Source organism: Sebastes fasciatus, chromosome 6 (genome assembly GCF_043250625.1).
Source record: "Sebastes fasciatus isolate fSebFas1 chromosome 6, fSebFas1.pri, whole genome shotgun sequence".
NCBI lineage: Eukaryota > Metazoa > Chordata > Actinopteri > Perciformes > Sebastidae > Sebastes > Sebastes fasciatus.
This window is the reverse complement of record NC_133800.1, coordinates 35,087,260-35,102,475: the sequence shown is the minus strand read 5'-3', so window position 1 is coordinate 35,102,475 and position 15,216 is coordinate 35,087,260. Positions and strand designations below refer to the sequence as shown.

The 15,216-nt window shown below is 36.9% G+C and overlaps 2 protein-coding genes across 2 annotated transcripts in view; one reads left to right on the top strand and one right to left on the bottom strand.

Annotated features, from left to right (window-relative positions):
- mmp11a (matrix metallopeptidase 11a) overlaps window positions 1-6,390 on the top strand; it is a 37,448-nt gene extending 31,058 nt beyond the window's left edge. The window contains exons 10-15 of the mRNA XM_074639815.1: window positions 334-399; window positions 481-554; window positions 657-750; window positions 2,009-2,204; window positions 3,856-3,946; window positions 4,058-6,390. Of these exons, the coding sequence (XP_074495916.1) occupies window positions 334-399; window positions 481-554; window positions 657-750; window positions 2,009-2,204; window positions 3,856-3,946; window positions 4,058-4,139 (603 nt within the window). The 3' untranslated portion in view covers window positions 4,140-6,390. The remainder of the gene's footprint in view (window positions 1-333; window positions 400-480; window positions 555-656; window positions 751-2,008; window positions 2,205-3,855; window positions 3,947-4,057) is intronic.
- smarcb1a (SWI/SNF related BAF chromatin remodeling complex subunit B1a) lies at window positions 6,141-13,802 on the bottom strand. Its single transcript, XM_074639474.1, is given in 10 exon segments — window positions 6,141-6,643; window positions 7,977-8,108; window positions 9,286-9,476; window positions 9,577-9,743; window positions 9,842-9,969; window positions 10,155-10,292; window positions 11,002-11,131; window positions 11,880-11,991; window positions 13,684-13,773; window positions 13,776-13,802. Coding segments are annotated over 10 exon segments (1,152 nt in total). The 3' UTR covers window positions 6,141-6,606.
- Window positions 13,803-15,216: the final 1,414 nt, after the last annotated feature.

The window sequence follows — 15,216 nt, the reverse complement described above, 5'->3', positions numbered from 1 at the left end:
GTGTTCTGAGCAGCATACATTTTTTGTGAGGTGTTGCTTTTTCCACATTTAATGAGGAAATAAATGTGTTTTTCAACTAGAAAAGGTAAACATTACGGCTTTTACAACAATATAAACAAGTTAAAGTGTTTTAAAGATGTGCTTTAAGATGGATGAGAGCTTAAAGTTAAGGCACTGACGTGAAGTCTGAAGTTTATTGCACATAATGTACATATTCTAAAATAAATAAACTATGTAGGTAATACACCGACTGTGGAGAAGTACCTCATACAACCACACTGAGAAACACCCGAACTCTCCCTTTAACATCGAGCTGTGTGTTGTTTTCTTTAGCAACTGGAGGTCATCACCCCCTTCCAGCTCTACTTTAACCCCGACCTCATCATCAGAAGATACCAGGTAACATTCATCAACTATTTAATACATTTAAAACACGGACATACGGTACGTTATTGTTTAATCTCTCGCTCTCTCTCTCAGATATGGCGCCTGATAACCAGCTTCCTCTTCTTTGGATCTCTTGGATTCAGTTTCGTGTTCAACATCATCTTTCTGTATCTTTCATCACAGAATGAATATCTCCGTTTATCTGTAAAAACGCTGCTATAAAGTCTAATAACATCATCTATAATAATAGAGTCCTTAACTAAAGGAAGTTATCGATACTGCCGGATGCTGGAGGAAGGCTGTTTCCGGGGAAGGACGGCGGATTTTGTTTTCATGTTCCTGTTTGGAGGAATCGTGATGACTGTATCCTTTAAGTATCAAGTTTTACTGCAATAATGCTTAAAATACTGCTGTAATGACATCCTTAGATAAGACCTTAAAGGGTCAGTAAAGATATCTTCTCCGATTAGATTACATTTGACTGTTATTGTTGACTGAAAGCGCCAGTGGAACCACATTCAGTTTAACATTTAACAACATCTTGCAAAGATGAAAGATATTTATAAAGATGAATGAACGTACAGCATCAACTATGAGGAAGTAAAGTAACGTTTTAGGTCTCTGAGATTTCTGCCTCCACCCAAATATATAATAATAATATAAGTATAATGGAGGTAAATGTATGATGTTATGAAGTAAGGCTGCAACTAAAGATTATTATAGTAAAGAATACTCATGGTAATGTCGTACATTTTTTGTTTTGTGATTAAAATGCGTCAAACTTATGAGCCATAATTATGATTTAAGTCAAATTAAAGATAAGACTTAATTTATCCTGAGGGAAATTGTTGTCTAGCAGCTGAAATACAAAGTAGAAAATAGTGCAAATATAAAAACTGCAAATAAAATAAAATATAAACAATAAAGATTATCAATGTTTAAAAAAACAAATGTAAACATGTAAACAGTAAGGTGCAAATTTAAAATATACACATGCCAAAAGTAAAATTTTGACTTTTCTACTATTTTTGGAGGACAGAACCTGCCAAAAAATAAAAAAATCATAAAAAAATAAATGACTCAATAAATAAATGTCATTCAATGTAAGATAAATAATATTAAAAATAAATGTAGCCATCAATTCATTGATAAAATGTTTAATTTGCTTCTTTATTTATTTATCTTTGTATTAATTCCCTTTATTTACTTTAATTTTGCCTTTTATTTATGTATTTTTCATTTATTATTTTTGCATTCATTTTTTATCTAATTTTGCATTTATTTAAAAAAAAAAATGTAATGTATGCATTTATTTATGTATTTATGCATTTATTTATGTAATTACTTTACTTCTAAAAAGTTGCTATCCAGCTAACTGCTGCTCCACCAGCTCAGGTTTGACTAAAACAATGAGGTTATTCCTTTGAAAGAAATACAGATTTCTTAAGGCACTTTGAGACACACAAGGACACGAGGGAGACAGAGCTCTTACACAACAGAAACTTTAATCATCTCCATCTAAACAGACAGCCGTTCGTTCTCAGGTGTTGATTTAACCATCAGAATGAAAAGAAAACCAAGTGCTGAGTTGTATTTAACCTGAAGGCCCCCCCCACGGCAGCTGTTCGGTCTGTTCGCCAACGTCTTCTTCCTCGGTCAGGCCTTCATCATCATGCTGGTGTACGTGTGGAGTAGAAGACATCCGCTCGTACGCATGAACTTCTTCGGCCTGCTGAACTTCCAGGCGCCGTTCCTCCCCTGGGTGCTCATGGGCTTCTCGCTGCTGCTCGGGAACTCCATCGTGGTCGACCTGCTAGGTATGAAAACATTTCACCAAACGCCAACAACAACTCAAGTAACCAGAACATGTTCCGTTGATCTAGGATGAGGATATACCCTCAGTGGTCACTTTATTAGGTACACCTGTAAAGAACGTTACGTTACTTGTTTACGTTTAGGAAAAGATGGTGGTTTGGGTTATATTAAGTATGTTTGTTACGTAACTTAAGTTGAGTACGTAAGTTAAGTATGTTACGTTACGTACGTGATATAAGTTAAGTATGTTTACGTTACTTGGTTGGGTTTAGGAAAAGATCGTAGTTTGGGTTAAAATAAGTATGTTTGTTACGTCATTTAAGTTGAGTACGTAAGTTAAGTATGTTACGTTACGTACGTGATATAAGTTAAGTATGTTTACGTTACTTGGTTGGGTTTAGGAAAAGATCGTAGTTTGGGTTAAAATAAGTATGTTTGTTACGTCATTTAAGTTGAGTACGTAAGTTAAGTATGTTACGTTACGTACGTGATATAAGTACGTTACGTTACAACTTGGTTAGGTTTAGGAAAAGATCGTGGTTTGGGTTAAAATAAGTACGTTTGTTACGTAACTTAAGTTGAGTACGTAAGTTAAGTATGTTACGTTACGTACGTGACATAAGTACGTTACGTTACAACTTGGTTAGGTTTAGGAAAAGATGGTGGTTTGGGTTAAAATAAGTATGTTTGTTACGTCATTTAAGTTGAGTACGTAAGTTAAGTATGTTACGTTACGTACGTGATATAAGTCAAGTATGTTTACGTTACTTGGTTGGGTTTAGGAAAAGATCGTAGTTTGGGTTAAAATAAGTATGTTTGTTACGTCATTTAAGTTGAGTACGTAAGTTAAGTATGTTACGTTACGTACGTGACATAAGTACGTTACGTTACAACTTGGTTAGGTTTAGGAAAAGATGGTGGTTTGGGTTAAAATAAGTATGTTTGTTACGTCATTTAAGTTGAGTACGTAAGTTAAGTATGTTACGTTACGTACGTGATATAAGTTAAGTACCTGACATAAGTTAAGTATGTTCACGTTACTTGGTTGGGTTTAGGAAAAGATCGTGCTTTGGGTTAAAATAAGTACGTTTGTTACGTCATTTAAGTTGAGCACATAAGTTAAGTATGTTACGTTACGTACGTGACATAAGTACGTTACGTTACAACTTGGTTGGGTTTAGGAAAAGATCGTGGTTTGGGTTAAAATAAGTACGTTTGTTACGTAACTTGAGTTACATATGTAAGTTAAATATGTTACGTTACGTACGTGACATAAACTGTTGTATTGGACTGTATTAGTGTACCTAATAAAGTGGCCACTGAGTGTATGGCTTCTATAACATAACAAAACATAAACTAGGTACATTTTCAAACTGCATTAGGCCTAAACTGTATCATCAGACTCTTAGCAGTTCAAAAATGGATCCTGAGTTTTATCAGAAAAACTTAAAAAAGGGATTCAAAGGTATTCTGACATGGTAGAGTACATCTATGTTTACAGCGTCAACAACAGAGCATTATCCTAGTATAGTCTTCGTGTTGTCAACAATCAAAAATAGGAGGAAATGGTGCATTTGTTGGGGACTATTTTCAGCGGCGGATTAATCCACATGTGGTGCTCTAGTGAGGCTCAGTGATGTGTTTCTTCCTCAGGTATCAGTGTCGGTCACATGTACTACTTCCTAGAAGACGTGTTTCCAAACCAGCCGGGAGGAAGGAAGCTGCTGACGACACCAGAACTTCTGTAAGAACCACAATAGTTTATTAGTAGAAAGAAGAAGATCAGTGTTTTTGTCTTATTTAGGAAGATTTTGTTTTTATGCAACATCATTTGGTCCCCGTTCTCTCCTCACAGACGGACCTTGTTTGACCGGCCGGAGGACCCAGACTACCGTCCCCTCCAGGAAGCGCAAGAGGACGAGGAGCCGCACAACTAACAGAACCAAGATCCACAAAATCAGACGACACAGGAAGACAGTCAGAAGATCTGTGGAGCTGCGAGTCTTTTCAGAGGACAATTAAGACGTATAAAGGACTGAACTGCAAGTCAGCATCATGAATATTCAATTATGACAAAGCATTTTGGAGTTTAACGCCACGTTCACATTAAGCATAAACTACGGAGCTTTCATTTGCCTTAATGACAATAACACAGCAGCACAGAGATGGCCGAAGAAACTCAGAAGAAGACTGAGCTGCAGTCTTTTTAGGACAGAAATCAATATGCAAAGAATTATGGGTAGAAGGAATACAGACAGTTTCTTTTTTCTTGGAAAACAAAGCAGAAGAACCTTAAAATAGGCACCATGTGGAGGATTTGACCACGACTCAACAGAGTAATGTTTTTAGGAATGGGTCGGCGTTTTGTTCGTATCGCGCATGAGCATAAAAAATGACACACAGTCCTGCCAACAGGTGGCGGTAGCGCGCCAACGAAAGCAGTGAAGAAGAATGCTAGCAAGTAAACTGGATGTAAACAATGCAAATATATTTTGTGAATTAGCTTTGCAACTATTTTATGATGAAGGAAATGCACTCGTGTGTTTGGTTAGAGGTCCACTTACTAGCTTTTTTTGTTGCTTCAACCTGATCTCAGGGTCTTTATCAGGGGCCCTCACGTGACCTTAGGTCAGTCACGTAATAATGGGTGATCGTATAAGAAGGGAAATTGTAACTCCCGTTTCCGAAGACCGTGACATGCATAAAAAAGCCAGTAAGTGGACCTTTGAGTTGAGATTATTCTGTCACATGTACTGTTGAGGTCAGGAACGAACTTCCACACTCAACAAAAATGATGTTTAAGACCACAAGCACGTTTATAAGAGACAAATATGTGTTGATGCCTCCAAATATTCTTGATAAAATCCCAAACCTGGGGATAAGACAGAGGCAGGAGTGACTACGTTTACATGCAAACCGGTATTCCAAATATGACAATATTCCCAATTTGATATGGGTCACAGCATATTCCGTTTGGATCATGAGCATTTTCTGATTAAGACATGTGAGATCTGCTGATATTATTCAGGTTTTAGAAGCATTCTTTGGACATGTATACACTCAGAATAAGCGTCTCAATTGAGGTTTTAACAGCAGTTTGAGACACACGGCCTCTTGCCTGTTTACGGCGTCGGAGTCTGTTCTCGTGCACAGCCGTAAAAAGAAAAGCTTGAAGAACACAGTTTTGAAGAAAACTTGCAGAACAGTGAAAACGAGGGTGAAACACCACGAGAGCAACATGACTGCACAGTTGGAAAAGGAGGGAAATATTAGTTATCTAAAGGGCGCAGCCGCAGGACGTACGCTATGGGGGGCGTTTTACATTAATTGGAGCATGCACGGCTGCATGTAAACGTGAATATTATTCGTTTTCATTAAATATATAGGCCAAAAAAACTGAATTTTTCTGCATATTAACATACTAGCTATTCACTTTTTTGTGAACATAAATAAATACAAACATCCAAAGAAGGAAGCAGCTGCAAAAATCTTCAAACTCTAATTTCTGACCACAGCTTGGCTTCTCTACTGTTGAACATGACCACATGAGTAAACTTTGTATTCGTACGTTGCTTAGATAGAACTGAACGGAGCAGGACTGACCCTGCTGTTGTGTCATTGCCGCTGGTTGCACAGAAATGCCGACGGCCTGAAATCCCATCAGCCCCGTCTGCTCACTCTGCACTTTCACCCGCTGCCTTTGTGGGTCAAACACTGAGGGACAAAATGGAAATTGCTTAGCACAACAACACGCAAACAACAAGTCTCTGTGGGACCCCCCCAAAAAACAAAACACACATTTCATCATCCCAAATAATAACAGTTTTCAGAGATTTGTGATTGTTCTTGTCAGCGTGGAAAAGCGTCTTAAAGCAACAATAAAGACAGAAAACTTGATGTGGGGACATTCTGAGATACAAATTGGACAAGACGGCAAATCAAGCTCTTTCACTTTTTTTTTTTTATTTTGTAAGAATTATTAAAATGTACAAAAAGACAACAAATACAACATAACAATATATTATCTGAGACTGGCTGTGTGTTTTTTTTCCTCCCTCTGTGGTCAGGTCAAGAGAGTCAGTGGTCAAAGTGAGAGCAGCTTCTCCACGCCGTCGAGGGGTCCGAAGGGAAAACACAAAGGATTTTCTACCGGGGTTTTTTTTTTTGCCAAACAGAACATAATATTAACATTAATAATAATAAAAAATAAAAAAAATACCACGGTGAACAGCTGACTGAGAACCCGGAGGAGCAGATAAAGACATCCAGCCATGCGATGTGGAGGGACGTCTTTGTTACCGATGTTGCGAACCGTGACAGCGGTCATACCTCAATCAAGACAAGTGCCGTTTCTGCTGTAGGGGTGGGGTGGGGTGGGGGTGGGTGGGGGCGATGCTGCTGCTTCTACCACGCAGGCGTGTTCGCCAGTCGCCTCATTCGCCTGTGGTGAGAATGGGAACAGAGCGTCAACAACAACAGCAGAGAGATAAAATGATCTACTGCAGTTTCCTCTTGTGATGAAAAAGACTGTTACAACACTTACTGTGTGACTAATTATTAATTCAATATTAATATATATTAATTGTTTCATCTATAAAAATGAAATGTGAAATATTTTATCACAACTTTCCAAAGTTTAAAGTGACGTCTTCAAATTAGGCCTGCAACAAACACCTATTTTCATTATCAATTAATCTGTATTTTTTCAACCAATCAACAAATTATTTAGTCGATAAAATGCCAGAAAATTGTGGAAAAATGCTCCTTATTGTTGTGCAGAGCTGCAGGCGACGCTGTCATATTGTTTGTTTTGTCTTAAACACAAAGATGCTCAATTAGTGAGGATATAAAACAGACAAAAGCAGCAATATGTTACATTTGAGAAGCTGGAACCATTAATTTTTTTAATGAGTTTAACAACTAATAACTGATAAAAAAATGATTGCCAATTAATTTTCTGCAAATCAACTTACCGATTAATCAACTAATCATTTCAGAACTACTTAAATTTGCTTGTTTTGTCTGTTCAACAGTCCAAAACCCAAAGATATTCAGTTTACAATCAACGTTTGGAATTTCAGCTTTAATAAATAACTTAAATGGGTGATCAATTATCCGGATTGTTGGGTTTACAGTTAGTTTATCAACTAATCAAATAATTGGTAATGCTTCCATTTATGAGTCTGTAATTTCCTGAGACTTTGTTGGAATTTTTCCTTAAAAAAAATAATAAATTTTTCACTAAATATAAGTAGAATAGTGACTCGAACTGCAACGATAAGTCGATTTATTTATAAGTCAATCGACAGAAAATGAATCAGCAACTACTTTGATCACCGATCAATCGTTTTCTTTGAAGAAAGAACGCCTCTCAAATGTGTTTATTTTCTGGTTCGCTTACTCTTCCATGACAGTAAAGAGAATATCTTTTGCTTTTGGACTGTTGTTCAAGACATCTGACAAAATAATTAATTGATTCATCGAGAAAATATTCAAGTTAATCTATAAAGATGAATCTATAAAGAAAGTAATCGCTGCCCAGTAGACTCATTTACCACTCGACCATGTTTCCGTAAAAAAAACAAAAAACAATTCAGGCATTGCAAATGTACTATATATTTTATTTTATTTTATTAACCTTTATCTAACCAGATAAAAAGTCACGATGAGATAAAAATAAATCTTATTTTGAAGACAGACCTGGAGAGGACGGAATCATAAAAACAGAAAGAGCAGACGACCAACGGCAGCCAAACATCCAGACAAACACTCACCTCGTGTTTCTGTCCTGATCTCTGATCTTCTTCTCCATCTCTGCGTCTGTCAGCGTCTCCAGCAGGGGGCACCACTGGTCGGCATCGCCCGTGTTTCTGATGGCGATCTCCACCGTGGGCAGCGGGTTCTCACTGCAGAACAACAACGAGAACAAAAACACTTTGAGTGATCGTCATCGAGTGCTTCCGTTGTGACTCAGATCAGATGTTTTCTAATATAAAGTGAAACATGGAGTCACTTTTTCCCCCGAAATACGAAACATGCAAACTGAACTTGAAGCTTCAAAAATATTGTTTCTGTTACTATAACTAAATATTATGACATGCAACTAAAACATTTATCATATATATTTGATGACCTGGATAAGCACAAAAAGACACGATCATGAGAGAAAAACTAATTTTAGGGAAACAATCCCGACTCGATGGAAACAAAGAAAACGTGAAAACAAGCAGCAAAGATAATAACTGATCTGATCTCTTGTTGTTTGTAATGAAAACACATTACAAATCATCGTTCATTGTCATAGGCTGGAAAATAAAACATTTCTTCCACACCATCAGATGTCCAGCTGTGCTAGAGGTCAGTGGAGCTGTCTGGGTTTTTAAGATATTTCATGACTTCACAGCCTGAGAAACTCAGAAACTCAGAAACTCAGACAGCAGCAGACTGTCGGCTACATTTCACCCAGAGAAGAAAACACAACAAACTAGACCTTCATTTAACCTCGTTCAGCTTCTGTCTGGATGTTAGATATAAAAACACGTCAGGAAAGAGAGATTCTTCAGCATCCTGAACAAGAAGCCTACAGATAAGAGGTCAAAGGTCACAGCGACAACCTACTGTATACAACAACAGAGATGTAACAGGAACATTCAAATTCTGTTTTGTGTATGTGCTAGGTGTAATAAATTCCTTCCAGGCGCTCCTGAGATATCGCGCTCACGAGAATGGAACGGACGTCAGGTCACAGTGACCTTTGACCACCAAAATCTAATCAGTTCATCCTTGAGTCCAAGTGGACGTTTGTGTTAAATTTGAAGACATTCCCTCCAAGCATTCCTGAGATAAGACATACACAAGAATGGGACGTACATACGGACAACCTGAAAATGATAACTTGGCTAGTGACTGATGCGTGCTTCTTGTACCTGAAATATGTAATGAACGATCTACCGGCAACTCTTCAAATTCTACTTAGATGTTATTAAGAAATAAGACTGTATCTGCTACTGGATAGTGTCCATTCAGAAAAAAGGCAGCCAGGAAACAAATCACATATTTAGCTGTGTGTTGGTGAGACCGTACCTGAAGGCGTATGTCCTCTGGTGCCAGCTCAGCTGGCCGCGAATGCTGTAGGCGATGGTGGTGACGAACTCGCCGCCCAGGCCGAGCTCAGAGCAGAGCTTCAGGGCGAACTTCTCCGGAGAGTTCTCCCTCTCAGACATATCCCACTCAAACTGGTCCACCAGAGAGATGTTCCCAACGTGGATGTTCAACTGGAACACAAACATTTAATCAACGGGAGAAAGAGACGTGTCTGCTCTACAAGTATCGTAAAGATACTCAGTGTGACGTAGTGGTAGAGTAGAGCGTCACCTTGATGATGACCCGCTGGTCCGTCTGCTCCTCCAGGATGCTGTCTGTCGGGTAAGACTCGATCTGCTGTCGGATGGCGGAGGCGATGGCTGGGACGAAGGCCAGCGGGTTGAGGTCCAGGTCGTCACAGAGGATCTCAGCGAACATCTCGGGCGTCATCAGCTTCTCTGGAAATATAAAGAAAAAGGAGGAAAATGTTTTTGTTTTTGGTCATCAATGGAAAAGTCTTTGTTTGAGTGGAGAGAAAGTGATGACGGGACGTTACCGTTCATATTCCACGTGAAAGCGTCTCTGAGCTTCTGTCCCTCGATCTCCATGTCCAGACGGATCGGAACCAGAACTTCAGACTGAGTGGCGTTCTCGTGGATCACTGCTGGATCGTGGTCGTCAAAGCTGGACAAGACGAAACACACACTGGGTTAAAAAACTTACTGACTTCAGCTAACGTTACACACTGCAGTCAGATTATACAATGCATACCACAGGGATATAAGTAGGTGTTGAGAATCTTACTTAATTCATTGATTGATTTATTTTAATTTGTTTATGTGTGGTTGGTGCAGGGTCCTGTTGCTCACCACAGAGGGAAAGTCCTCTTCTTGTCACGGCCCAGTCGGCTACGGTTGATGGTGGTGGAGCAGGGAACCGCGTCCAGGTGGTGAGAACTGTTGGGCAGCGTGGGAACCCACTGACTGTTCCTCTTCGCCTTCTGCTCCCTGGTGACACAACAACACAGATGGATGGATGTGAAAATCATACAAAAAATTAGATAGTCTATTTGTTTTCAATTCCATCTCAAATTAACTCAGTGAAGACATGCAGTACATTTTATCTCACCAACATAGACATCATTTCAGGTTACATTCTCCCAGGATTGGATATGTGTAGGAGGAGGGGTAATGTAATTATTACAAGTAGGGCTGCTTACTTTCATTGTAATTAATCTCTTGATTATTTTCTCGGTTAATCGATTAGTTTTTTGGTCTATAAAATGTCAGAAAATTGTGAAACATGTCAGTCAGTGTTTCCCAAAGCCCAAGATGACGTCCTCATTTGTCTTGTTTTGTCCACAACTCAAAGATATTCAGTTTACTGTCATAGAGGAGGAAAGAAACCAGAAAATATTTACAGTTAAGAGGCTGGAATCAGAGAATTTAGACATTTCTTTCTTTAATTATTTCTTAAACTGATTAATCAATTATCTAAATAGTAGTTTTTTTTAATTGCTCTTTTGCATTAGCTACGGGACCAGAGGAACCGTTATGATGTGATGCTAACATGTAAACAGAGCAACATTCCCCTATCTGTAATTTTAGACTCATTACAGAGATCTCATTTCCAATACATGTCATAAACATCAAAGCTTCTACAGACACACTGTCCTCCTGTCTGAACAGTGTTTTCAGATGTGAGTGGTGGAGGTACCTGAGGTAGGCGGGGGGCTCTGTGCTGATGGAGACAGCTTTGTACTTCTCGTCGTTCCCGTCGAGGATCTCCTCGACCTCCGAAGCCTTCAGCAGAGTCACACTGGTGGCCAGCTGAGTGTAGCCGTGATCTGAAAGACAACAACAAGAGTCAAAAACCAACACAGAAGCAGTCACGGACACTGTGAATGTGGGACTGAGCTGGCCGGCACTTTAAATGAGTTTTGCTTTTTATTTTTCTAGAACTATCAGTTTTACCATAGTTTATTTTCTGATCTTCCAATTTCTATTTGTGGAAGATGCATTTCTACATAAACCAATCAACTCCTTGAATTGTTGTTGGGTAAATATTTTTTAAAAACAATAACTCTTAATGTCCGTATAATTCAACAACTACAGTGAAGCTGTCGTTGGCAATGAAATTCTGAAAGATGTCAGGCTCCCTCCAACAGCGCTCATTTAAATATGTATGAAAAGAAAGTAAAAATGAGAATCTAAGTCTAGTGCAGAAATTAAACCATATGGATAAAATATAACTAAATATAAATATAATATATTTGTAGACAGGTGTACAGTAATTGCAAAATGAATAAACAGGAATGCAGTAAATGTATTGGCGTAATGAGAAATAATAAATATACTGTACGTATAGATGTAAACAGGTAGTAGTACAGTGTAAAAGTATACAAAGGTAAAAGTGACAATATTATTAAATTGACAGGTATTCCTTAAGGTGTTCTATTCAATAACAGTAATAAATAGAGTCTATAGTCTAAGTAGAGTAGCCTTTCACATTAGAGGAAACACATAATGAAGGGGACTCAAAGCTCGGCACAACCCCACCCAGCTGTGGATGTGTTAGGACTGGACTCTACTGACCGTGTGATGACTCCACGATCTTCTTCCGTTCTTCTACTGATGCCAGTTTTCTCCATAATGACGGGTATCTTTTATACAGGGAGCCTCTGAACATACGGAGGTAGTTTCCCACCTGAACACACAAACAAACAGAAACATGAAGGCAGACCACTTCGGCTAAACAAACACATTTTCTTTGCTGGTTCCAGTTTTGCAAATGTGGTACTTTCTTCTACGTATGATAATAAACTGAATACCTTTTTTGAGTTTGGATTGTTGGTCGGACATAATTAGCAATAACAATTTGTCAGTGTGGACTACGGGAAATTGGTGGCCATTTTTCAGAATTTTCTGACATTTCAGGGATCTGAGATGTTCAGATTCGTCATTCCCTGCGGTTCCAAGGTCCAGATTCATACACAAAGGTGACAGAGCCGTTGCATTCAGAGCACCTAGACCTTGAATGACCTGCCTGCTATCAGGGCTGCAAACTCTGTTGTCTCTTAAATCACTTTTAAAAACTCACTTTTTTAGAAATGCTTCTCTGTGATTTTATTTATGTTTTATGACATTTTACTTGTTTTTATGTGTTTAGTTATCAGCTTTTAGTACATTTCATTATCCATGTGTTTTAAATGTGTTCTGTTTTTATTGTAAAACACTTTGTAACTGTGTTTTGAAATGTGTTATATAAATAAAGATTAATATTAATATTTCATAGACCTAATAACCCAACATGTAGATAACATGATAAATATGTATCTGTGTTAACCCAACTTCTGCTCTAACCCACCAGGGTAGAAATGTCAACATTTGTATCATACTTGTTTTATGTGATAGCTGTTAACATGGCGCATATGTAGTATTTAAATAAGGTCACATTTCTATGAAGTGATGTTTGTCTATGTACCTCTACAATACCGTGTCTATGACCCTGGCTAAGTCAATATTATGATTATCGCAGGTCCTTCCTTCCTGCAGCTGTCAGACTCCACAACCAGCACAGCTCCCAGTAGACCACTTACACACCAACAAACTGACAATAACCTGATATTTTCAGGTGGAATTTCATTCATTCTCACTGTGCAATACCATTTTCCACTTGTGCAATTGTGTTAATAGTCTGTTTATTGTCAATACTGTATATACTGCTCCTATTTTTAAACTTCTTTCTATTTAAATGGTTGTTACACTTTGTGTAGATCTTTTTTTTTTACTGTGTTAGCTGATGCATGTTGTTTTTTGCACTATCCCCTTTGCTGCTGTACACTGCACATGTCCCCCCTGAGGGACTAATAAAGGAACATCTGATCTGATCTTCTGTAGGTTTGTTGTGCTAATGCTTGATGTCATCTAATGTGTACGTTATAATTAGTATGAGAGGCCACAGCCAGGTTACAAAACAGTAGAACACAAGAATAGTAATAAATAAATAATAAAAAACCCATTTCAACTAGCTGTATGTTATTTAAACCTAAATAACGCAGAATAAAACAGCCTTTATTCAGCTTTAACTAGCCAGTTAGCTTAGCATCATGTTAAAGGTTCTCTAGCTCAGCAGATGAGAACAGGAGGGACTTCTGGATGAAGACGAACAGTTTCAGATCACATTTTACTCCGTTAAATCAACATATACATGAATATGTTTTATATTCTGGGTTATTTTCAGTTAAATTAACATTAAAACATGAAATAAATGAATGAGGTCTGGTGTGTTAGCTGCTAGCTAGCTGCTAGCGGACCGGCTGTCAGGGTGAAACAGCTCTTTACTGATAACTGAGTGAATTATCAGAGTAACAGCTGGTTTAATAGGAGAAACACGAACCTCCGACCCGATCATGTAGAAGTCTCCGTCCTCCTCCAGCTGGAACTTCACCGGCTTCTGCCCAAACGTTTTACTGAGCGCCATGCTGCACAACAACAAAGATCAGAGACACTGCGCATGCGCGGAGCACAAGAGGGTTCTGACGCTGAGTGATGACGTATGCAGTTCAGCAACTGCAGCTACTCTGTCAATCAACAAATATATATATATATTTATAAATATATAATAACATATATATTTATAATAACATATATATGTTATTATAAATATATATGTGTAAAATGTTACCATAAAGACTTTTAATTTGATAGATAAACAGGTTTGTTTATATGTATAATAACATATATATATATATATATATATATATATATATATGTTATTATAAATATATATGTATAAAATGTTACCATAAAGACTTTTAATTTGATAGATAAACAGGTTTGTTTATATGTATAATAACATATATATATATATATATATGTTATTATAAATATATATATATAAAATGTTACCATAAAGACTTTTAATTTGATAGATTAACAGGTTTATTATATATATATATATATATATATATATAATATATATATATATAACATATATATATGTTATTATATATATATATAAAATAACATATATATAACATATATATATATATGTTATATATATATATATATATAATAAACCTGTTAATCTATCAAATTAAAAGTCTTTATGGTAACATTTTTTAACATATAACTTAAGTAACATTAATCCTTATTGAAATCAATACCCTTAAGTGGTATTTCTACTTTTATTTTGAGTAAATACTTCTTCCACCACTCTCATCATATTTATATTATGTGTACATTTATTTCAAATAAAGAGGAATAAAGTTCCTGTCTTATCTTCCTTTGTGCACTTCTTTACAAATTATGTCTATGTATATATGTGTATATTATTACATTATTAAAAAGTTAAAGATTATTATCTCTAAGGATCAGTTTAAGAGTTCAAACATTCACATTAATTAGAAAAGATCGTTTATTATTTGAGCTCTCTGTGCTTCTGTTAACTAAAGTCTTCCAGTATGAAGCTACTGTACAATAATTACAGTTGTTGTGAATTAATCTTAACACAAAGGACACAATAATAAAGAGAAAAGAGTCCATTTACTTTTATAAACTTAATGTTTATTCATATATACATGAATATATTAATCTATAACCAAGAAAGGAGAGAATGTACAATGCAAAACAAAATCTCTATATACAAATCAATAAATAAACAAAGACATAATCGAGGACAGGTTTGTATTCTACACAGGTTTTTGTGTTCTTGGGGAAAAAGTAGGAAAACAAAGAAGAGACTGCAGTTAGAAAAAGTTCTGAAATTCTTTTTGTTAAAATGGAAAATGGCACCCGAGCACAGTTCAGGGGAACAAAACGAAAACAAGAAATAAAAATAAAAAACACACACACACACACACCACCACGCCAGCTGGTTTCCAGTATGTTTTTTTTTCTTCTTCTTGTAAACGCAGCCTTTTTGTTCAAA